This window comes from Pezoporus wallicus, unplaced genomic scaffold, assembly GCF_028554395.1.
Source record: "Pezoporus wallicus isolate ANWC-B61680 ecotype Strahan unplaced genomic scaffold, APGP_CSIRO_Pwel_v1 contig_11153, whole genome shotgun sequence".
Taxonomy (NCBI): domain Eukaryota; kingdom Metazoa; phylum Chordata; class Aves; order Psittaciformes; family Psittacidae; genus Pezoporus; species Pezoporus wallicus.
In genome coordinates, this window is record NW_026639099.1 from 255,145 (window position 1) to 264,995 (window position 9,851).

A 9,851-nucleotide genomic window follows, 5' to 3' on the forward strand; every position below is an offset into this window, starting at 1 on the left:
CGGGCGGCGGACGGTGGGTCGCCGGCAATGCAGAGCAGCGCGGTGCTGGCGCTGCGGATACTGGACATGAACAACGCGCCGGTGTTCGCGGAGCCGCGCTACAGCGCCCGGCTGGCAGAGAACAACGCAGCGGGCGCCCTGGTGCTGACGTCGGAAGCGGACTGGGGGCAGACGGCGCTGAGCAGCAACGTGTCGGTGGTGCTGGAGATCGTGGACGAGAACGACAACGCGCCGCAGGTGCTGTACCCGCCGGCGGCGGCGCCTTCGGCGGCGGTGTCGGGCTGGGCGGGCGTGGAGCTGGCGCCGCGGTCGGCGGAGCCCGGGGCGCTGGTGGCCAAGGTGGTGGCGGTGGACGCGGACGCGGGGCAGAACGCGTGGCTGTCGTACGAGCTGGCCAAGGCGACGGAGCCGGGGCTGTTCCGCGTGGGACTGCACAGCGGCGAGGTGCGCACGGCGCGCTTCCCGCTGGCCCGCGACGCGGTGAAGGACCACGGGCGGCCGGCGCTGTCGGCGGTGCTGGTATTCCATAACAGCACGTCACGCGCAGGATGTAACTGGGAGCCGGGAGGGCAGGGAGTCTGCAGGGTTGGAGGAGGTATCAGTCGGTGCTTGGCTGGGTTGGGTTGGGGGGGGCTAGTTATCGGTCGGGTGCGTATTGGTGGTATTTACACTTTAGTTACTAAACTTGTTCAACCCGTGGGAGTTGCATTCGTTTCGATTCTCCTCTCCGTCTCTCCAGGAGTAGAGGGAGGGCAAGAAAGGGGGTGAGTGAGTGAACGAGCCCTGTGGCTGGTTTTAAACCACGAAAAGTTGAGTTCTCCCACTTCCATCAATCTCCCTTTTTCTGCGTTGAGAAAGGATGAGAATCCTCTGATGCGTTTGCCTGCCGTAGCCACGAACGTCACAACATGTCTCTGGGCACTTCATCTAAGAACTGCCATGTGAAACGTTTTGCCATTTGTCCTTGTTAGTTGGTTGAAGCTTTCCCTGGCCCTGAGCAACCTTTCAGGTGTTTTCAGTGGCTTTTGCTCACATGAAGTCACTAGTGATGTTTAAACGGTCTCAAAATTGGCAGGAATACAGGGGATGGGGGGGGTATTTTTGTCAATTTTTTATTTGGGGCTCGTTCTTTGAAGTATGTGGCAGGAAGATACTCGTTTTACGTACTGTCATATTCGATGCTGCTTGTCCTGTGAATGGTAATTGCACAAGAGTTGCATCTGTCAAATTGCCCATGTGCATGATGGTGTCATTCAGCACAATCGATACTCATGACTGTCTTGAACCAACCAGCTCAATCGTCTTATGAACCTACAACAGATACACTGCAAGGCTAAGGTGCCCTCTTGCTTGTCTCCTGTTGTCGTTTCTGTAAATCGAATGAAACTGAGCTGCTAGCCTACATATGGTCAAAAATAGGATATAGGTGGTGGTACTACTAAAGGCTGTTGATGCAGAACGAGGATGGGCTGGCTTGGAACCAGGAGCACAGGCAGATCAGCATGCTTTTTACCTGGTTCCAAGGCCTGTGCCACTCATGCTGTGATGCTGGTTCCCTGTCCTGGAAGACAGTGGCAATGCTCTGAGAGCATTTACATAGTAACTCGGCATCATTGCATATTATGGAACAATTCATGGGTAGAATGGCTGGCTGGTGAATGGCACAAGACGGGTTGCTGTTTTCCCTGTTCAGTGCCCAGCTGTATTATTGGGCAATCTTTCATCTTCCCAAAGCTTGGCCAAAGACATGCTATTCAGGATGTATGGGGAGCCCTAGAAGGTTCTTGTGTGTTTGCAAGGTTGTGATGTTTTTAACTGACAGCTTATGTACATATGACAAATTATTTGGAAGGAGCCTTCTGATTTCGTGAACGACCTGATTTATGTGCCTATTCTAAGTGCCATTATCAAGAAAAGTTGGGGTGTTTTTTTTTCACATTTTAACTTCTTCCCATGCTCATTGGAATAATCTGAATGTGGGCAGTTTTCTGTGTGGAACATCAGACCTATTTGTTTATCTGTTCTGTATGTCCCTGTATGTTTACAGCTGTCTCACAATTTCCTTAGAATGTCTCTGGAAGTAACGCTCCTGCTTGTCACATAGACACGGTTTCAAAAATCTATGGTAAGAAGTCTGTGCAACTTTTCCTTCATGAGATCAAGGACAATGATGCAATATGAATGGCTTGAGGGTCTTGGGGTGCTGTGTCTGAGGAGGTACTGGTGGAGACATACCATATGTATTGTCAATTCAGGGTTTACTGCTGGCCTACAAAAAAATTAATCTGAAGCTTATTTTTGGATATTGCACATCTCAGAATCTGACCATGCTCTGGCAGGTTCATCCATTTGCTTTTCTGTAGCATTTTTAGCATAAACATACGATTTATACTAAGTTGTGAGAGTCATCTTTCAAGTTGTCCATATGCTGTAGGTAGGATTATGGTGTCTTTGATGTGGTACTTCCACGACTGAGTCGTTAGAGCTGCATATCAGTCACGCACTTGAGAACATTTCACATTGTTTCCAAGTAGTGTGATGAGCAGAGAAATCTCTGCACTCATCCGTGTTGTGATCCTTGTTCTCAGTATGTAGTTGTGTGCACAACTTTTATTTCTGGTGTCTGAATGCAAAAGTAGCTTTTCTGTTGCATAAAATTTGGCCAGTGAACAATTTTGTCCAGAGACAGGGCTGGTGTAAAAATTTTCTGTGATATAATTTGAAATATCTAAAACATGGAAGGATGGTATATTCAATTCGTCCTGGTTCCATCCATTTACCTCTTTATTATCTAGAGAAATTGCCTTGAATGAATGTGGCTACTGTGCTATGAACTCCCATCTATTTTGTATCTAGACCCCCCTCTTGTGTACCTACTGCAGCTATTAAACTATGCTGCCTTCTTCACTTCTGCAGGTTCCTCGTTCTTGCCTTGTCGTCCAGGTTTAAAGCTGGGCCTCATTGTCTGTCTCAAAACATTAGAAGATCTCTTGGACTGGGATAATAGTTTCCAACCATACTTTCGAGGATTTCCTCTGCAAAAAGGCGATATATGTTTCCCTGAATGACACACTTTCACCTGTGGATGACTTATTGTCTAAATACAGGATATTGTCTGTGGCACAAAAAAGGACTATGAATGCAGAGCATGAAGGGTGAGAGGTTGGCTTTGAACCTGGAAAATAAGTGCGTCAGTTTGGTTTTGGCTGAGCAATGGTTTGGTGTCCATCCTGGTTCTAAGGCCTGTGCCATTTTTTTGGTGTGACCCTGGTTTCCCTGTCCTCAAAGGCAATGGTAATAGAGCGTTTGGTAACTCAGCATGTAGATGCATGATATGTGGGTAGAATGGCTTATAATTCCTCTTTGTTATCCCTCTATCTCCCTGGACTGTGGTGTAGAGCTTCTTCACAACTGTAACACTTTCATGCTTTCATTTTCTGGAAGATCATGGTTCCCCCATTTCTGGACAGTGCTTTTGCATTTGAAACTGTGTTTTGCAGCAAACATGTACTTCAGCCACCTAAAACAGAGTGGTAGGTGTGAGGAGAATAAATAAGCTAATCTGTTTTATTTTGTCTGAAGGATGAGCCCATGATAAGACCTTTAAACTTACACCATCATATTTTTGGGGATGAGCAGGCCACTGTGTAGAAGAGTTGCTGAGGTCTGATTACTATTCCTTAACCTCTGCTACTATGTGGTCCAGAGGAAGACTATGGGGCCGTAGGTGCAGCTTGGGATAGGAATGACTTCCAGGTGCTCTAGGGAAGAATTTAAATGGCTGCAGTGTAGACCAAGACGACTTCCCAGTGAGCTCTGACAACTCTCCTCTAATGCTTCTTTGCATTGCTTGTCTGATTGATGTTGGGTTTGGGGTTGTTTTTTCCTTTTGTTGTCTGTGTATGCTTACTTGTAATTACCAGCATAGCTTTGTTTAGCAATAAGTTGCGTGTTAATGCCTCAGGTTCCAGAAGGTTTCAAAGGCAGATGTGAGGGAGTCTGTGTTCTGTTGTTGGGAACAGATGTAAACACCTGAGTGATGTATAGTGTCTTTCAAGAGTCTGTGCAGGGATCCTTGGACTACTTAGTATATTCATAGGGGGACTGAGTGCACCATCAATTTGCCGATAAGCAGTGATGCCGATTTGTGAGAGGGAATACATCCTGCATCATTAGCCATCACACATGTAAGCTCCTTGGGGATGTTCTCCGCATTCAACACGTGCTGCAATAAAATGACTTGTGGATTTCTTGGACGTAAGGAGCTTTGCTTATGCAGGATGTTCTCAATGTATAAAATATTGAATTTTGCATTTTCCATTGTTAGTGATGGTATTTCTTGATTCATCACATTCAGGTTTAGCTGAGTTTTCCCTATAAAGGTTGTGTTGCCTGGAATGAGTTAGTAAAGGTGAAGAGGGTTCCTTAGTGCGTAGAAAGATCCACCAGCTCTGCACAACAGGGTAGAGCAGTCGGAATTGACACTCGTTTCTTCATGATCTATCTTAGCCAAAAAATGGACTGGCCCCTGGATGATAGGTGAACATGAATATTTTGGTTAAAGGTTTCAGTGTTGGACTCCCGAAGGAGACCCAAGTCCTAAGTGGAAGTGCAACCTGTATTATTCAGCCTGTAATGAAAAATTCCATTGTGCTGGGAGCAATGCAGGATGATCCAGAGCAGCCCCGATGTGCAGACGAAAAGTAACAAAGTCCAGAGAGAATGGCCAGCCTAGAGGATCACTGCCTTTGAGGGACGACTATATCTTCATAACTGCCTTGTGCTATTGCTCGGGATTTAGGAAATTGTCGACGTTCTAGTCTGATACAGCTTTGATCTGCTGGAAGGCTGAGGGAAAAATTGTAGCCCTAAGACTAAAAAAGCTCTGCAAATGATGTGCCTGTGGACTAAATGGCTAAGGCTTGTAATACTCTGCACATCATATGAAATTTATATCTCCATTATACCTTTACAAAACTTGTTCCTTGTGGGAGGAGAATTTCACATTACGTTATCACCATTATTCCTGGGAGGTGGAAATCCCTGACATACGGATCACGGAAGAGCATGTATAGAGAGCAGAGGAAGTAGGAGATCATCGCTGGCTGGGACTCGATGGCAGCTCCGTATCTCCTGTGACCTTCCTGAGAGCTGTCTTTGGGCAAAGCCGAGCGGGCAGAGCTCGGCGTCGTTCGGTGCCTGCAGTGCCGGGAGTAGGCTGCGGGAGCCGCTGTTGACCGAGAAGGAGCGAGAGGAAAGCCGAAGCGCTGCCAGCAGCCCCGCCCGCTGCGGCCCTGCTCAATCGCTCTCTCGCTTGCTGGCTGTCTCCGCGGCTGGGCGGACTGCGAACCGTCCCCTCTGTGCGGAGTCGTAGATGCAGAGAGGTGGAAGGGGTAGGTGGTAACGGTCGGCAGAGGCGATCCGGACCCGGAGACAGTGCAGCAGCCAGGGAGCAAAGGAGCCGCAACAGCTATCGGAGACGGGAAGCTCTCTAAGGTGCAGCAGAGTGCAGCGGTGGAGATGGGTGCTGCGGGGAGGCGCTGGGAAAGGCGGGAGCGAACCTTGCTGTGGGGTGTTCTATTGGCAGCGTGGGACGTGGCGGTGGGGCAGCTGCGCTACTCGGTTCCCGAGGAGCTGCCCAAGGGCTCGTTCGTGGGCGACGTGGTCAAGGACCTGGGGCTGGAGCTGCCGGCGCTCCGCGATCGCGGCGTCCGTCTCTTGGACAGAGGTAGGACACAGTATTTCGCCTTGCAGGGTAAAACGGGCTATTTGTTGACAAAGGAGAGGATAGACAGGGAGCAGCTGTGCCGACTGGTGGACAAATGTGTGCTGCGCTATGAGGTGATAGTGGAGGGAGAAATGCAGGTTTACGGCATCGAAGTGGAGATCACGGACATTAACGACAACACTCCCAGCTTCCGAGATGCAGAGATGGAGCTGAGAATGAGCGAATCGACAGCCCCGGGGGCGCGGTTTCCCCTGGCCGCGGCTCACGATCACGACTCGGGGCTGAATTCCCTGCAGCGCTACGAGCTGAGCGGCGACGAACACTTCTCGCTGGCCGTGCAAGCGGGCCCCGGAGGGGATCAGCGTCCCGAGCTGGTGTTGGAAAAGGCGCTGGACCGGGAGGAGGTGGCGTTTTACGAGCTGATGGTGAGGGCGAGCGACGGCGGAGAGCCTGCGCGTACCGGCACGGCGCGGATCCGCGTAACGGTGCTGGACGCTAACGACAACGCACCCGTGTTCAGCCAGGAGGAGTACACGGTGCGTGTGGCCGAGGACGTTCCCGTGGATTCCGTCCTTGTCACTCTCATGGCCATCGACGCCGACGAGGGATTGAACGGAAACGTGAAATACGTTTTCCATAAGATTTCAGACCGGGCATCGGAACTTTTCCAGCTGGACTCTCAGACGGGAGAAATATCCCTGAAGGACAGTTTGGACTTTGAAGAAATCTCTTCACACGAACTGGAGATACAGGCGCACGACGGAGGGGGACTTTCTGACACGGCTAATGTCGGGATAACGCTGATAGACGTCAACGACAACGCACCAGAATTGACGATGTCGTCGTCCCTGAGCGAGATCTCTGAGGACGCGCCACTGGGAACGGTAGTTGCCCTGCTGCACGTGCACGACCGGGACTCGGGAGCGAACGGCCAGGTGCGATGCAGCATCGTCGAAAATCTCCCGTTTCGGCTGGAGAAGACCTTTAAGGACTACTACCGCATGGTGACGGCGGGGGAGCTGGACCGCGAGAAGGTGTCGGAGTACAACCTGACCGTGCGGGCGGTGGACGGTGGGTCACCGGCCCTGGAAAACAGCGCGGTGCTGGCACTGCGGGTGCTGGACGTGAACGACAACGCGCCCGTGTTCGCGGAGCCGCGCTACAGCGCCCGACTGGCCGAGAACAACGCGGCGGGAGCGCTGGTGCTGACGGTGCGGGCGTCGGACGCGGACTGGGGGCAGAACGCGCGCGTGCGGTACCGGCTGTCGGAGGGGCGGGTGAGGGGCGCGCCGCTCTCGTCCTACGTGTCGGTGCAGGCGGAGACGGGCGCGCTGTACGCGCTGCGCTCGTTCGACTACGAGGAGGTGCGCGAGGTGCGGCTGTGGGTGTGGGCGGAGGACGGCGGCTTGCCGGCGCTGAGCAGCAACGCGTCGGTGGTGCTGGAGATCGTGGACGAGAACGACAACGCGCCGCAGGTGCTGTACCCGCCGGCGGCGGCGCCTTCGGCGGCGGTGTCGGGCTGGGCGGGCGTGGAGCTGGCGCCGCGGTCGGCGGAGCCCGGGGCGCTGGTGGCCAAGGTGGTGGCGGTGGACGCGGACGCGGGGCAGAACGCGTGGCTGTCGTACGAGCTGGCCAAGGCGACGGAGCCGGGGCTGTTCCGCGTGGGGCTGCACAGCGGCGAGGTGCGCACGGCGCGCTTCCCGCTGGCCCGCGACGCTGCGCGCCAGAGCCTGGTGGTGGTGGTGAAGGACCACGGGCGGCCGGCGCTGTCGGCCACGGCCACGCTCACGGTGGTGCTGGCCGAGAGCGTGGCCGAGCTGCTCTCGGAGCTGGGCAGCGCGGCGGCGGCGGTGCCGGGCGAGCCGGCCGCCAGCCTCACGCGCTGGCTGGTGCTGGCCGTGGCGGCCGTGTCCTGCCTCTTCCTCGCCTTCCTGCTGCTGCTGCTGGCGTTCCGCCTGCGGCACTGGCGCCGCTCGCAGCTGCTGGCGACGTCGGGCAGCTCCGCCTTGCGCGGTGTCCCGGCCTCGCAGTTTGTGGGCATCGACGGCGTCCGCGCCTTCCTGCACTCCTACTCGCACGAGGTGTCTCTCACCGCTGACTCTCGCAAGAGCCATCTCCGCTTGTCCTCAGGCAGCTGCTGCGACACCCTCCCAGCCCGTCCGCCTCCCGACGAGCCCGCGTCGCTGCTCGGGGAGGACGTTGCGGCCTCCCGCCGCGTGGACCTCGCAGCTCCCACGGTGAGTTTCTCACACGATCCTTTTTCCCCGCCTCTTCCTTCCCGGTGTTGTTTCTGCCCCATCTCCGACGGGTTCCGTGTTCTTCCGGGGAGCTGTGTGGACGAGGCCAAGTTTTTCTCTGCCCCCGGTGGGTGCTGCTGCCTCTTTCTGCCGGGGGTTGAACTTGGGGTGTTTGCTCAGGTTTATCGCTGCAGGCAGGAGAAGCGAGGTTGCTGTCAGCAGGACTTATGTTGGGGCTGGGACTTTCTTGTTTTGCCACGTCTTCATTGTGTTCCACGCTGTTGTGTCCCAGTCTTCTCTCTAGGTCCGCATCTGTTGGTTTTTTTTAAATCTTGACGTTTCTGAAGTGGCAGCATACAATATGTCTTCATCTTGTGAGAGATGTAAAGGTGTGGGAACTGCCCAACCATAATATCCTCCATTTGAAGTTTCGTCTTGGAACTTTTGCTAGAAGGGTTATTCCACATGTATGGGGAAATCATAGGACGTTCAGCTGCAGGTTGTTCTTCCAGTTTGACTTAGCAGGACCTTTAGGGGGAAGCCAACCGGTTATTCATTCCCTGAATTGCTCTAGAATCCATTATATAATCAGTTTTCTGATGTGTTTTTCCTTGCTCATTATGCTCATATAAACATGGGCTATTCCTCTCACAGTATGTAGGAATTAGTTCTCTCTTCATGCGCTGTATGTCCCTTTCATGTTTAGACCTGTAAAGTTACATATGGGAGATCTGTTACTGCAGCAGTCCTGCCCAGTACATGCTTTTCATGTTTACCCCGTAATGACTTTCATACACCTGGGCTTTTTATATCATTTGAAGAAATGATCTTATCATATGGAGATAGAAGTCAGATATTATCCATGGTAAGGAGACGCTGTGCAGCTGCAATTCGTGCAAAATGGTGGTGTCTGCAATTGATGAGAATCAATTACAATACAAGCTGAGAAGGGTTTGAGGAGAGTTGCCACTGTGCGAGGTCATAGTGGTGGAGACTTGTTGATTCCCAGGGTTTATCACTGGCTTAGAGAAAATGATTCTGAAGGTATATTTTTTTGTATCACCTTGCTTGGGTGTTTGCTTTTCTGTACCTTGATCAGTCAGTGACCATAAGTTTTGAGAGTCTTTCAGGTTATCCGTGTGCAAAGGAAGAATGATGGTATCTTTGAGCTGATAGTACCATGACCAGTTCTTTATCAGAGCTGCATATTGCTTATGCAATTATTTTATATTACTTCCAAGTAGTGTGATGGGCAGAGAAATCTCTTTGCATATGTCCATGTTGCAATTCATGCTCTCACTAAGCTGCATGTGCAGCTTTCTGTGGTGTCTGCAAATGTAGCTTTCCTGTTGTGTAACTTTAGGCGTGATGAGAAATTCTATGCGCAGACAGGGCAGGTGCAAAGATTTGTTGTAATCTGGAATGTCGCTAAAGGTTTGTCCTGGTTTTGATGAGGCCCACATTTGCGATTCATGGCTTTACCTTTTTTTTTTTTACTCTCGAAATAGACTGGAGGGAATGTGAACTCTTGTTTTTTTTTACCAATTAGGTCTCCATTTGCATACGTACTACCAATGACATACTCTGAAATGTTAAGCTGTGAAGCTTTTAATTCTGCAAGTTCGTTCTTGCCTTGTTTGTTGTCCAGGTTTAAAGTTGGGCCTGATCTCTTACACTTGTTGGACTGGGGCAGTAGTTTCCATCCATAACCTGAATGTGTTCAGCTGCCAAGAAGAAGACATGTATCTGCTCCCGAGACATCACTGACATGCTCCTTCACCTGTGGCTGACATGGCCAAAATGCTGGGCATTTGCTTTGGTGCAACTAATGGCTATAAATGCACAGCAAGGAGGATGAGCCTGGCTTGGAAATAGATGTGTCAACA

At 51.9% G+C, this 9,851-nt stretch overlaps 1 protein-coding gene across 5 annotated transcripts in view; it reads left to right on the plus strand.

Annotated features, from left to right (window-relative positions):
• Window positions 1–9,851, plus strand: part of LOC130601541 (protocadherin gamma-C5-like) — a 176,012-nt gene that overhangs the window by 76,921 nt on the left and 89,240 nt on the right. The window contains exon 1 of one of the 5 annotated variants that reach the window (XM_057413687.1): window positions 5,521–7,965. The exons of 3 other annotated variants lie outside the window; for them this stretch is intronic. In XM_057413687.1, the coding sequence (XP_057269670.1) occupies window positions 5,521–7,965 (2,445 nt within the window). Of the gene's footprint in view, window positions 1–5,520; window positions 7,966–9,851 lie in introns of those variants that run through there. One more of the 5 variants, XM_057413697.1, reaches the window with a different exon arrangement.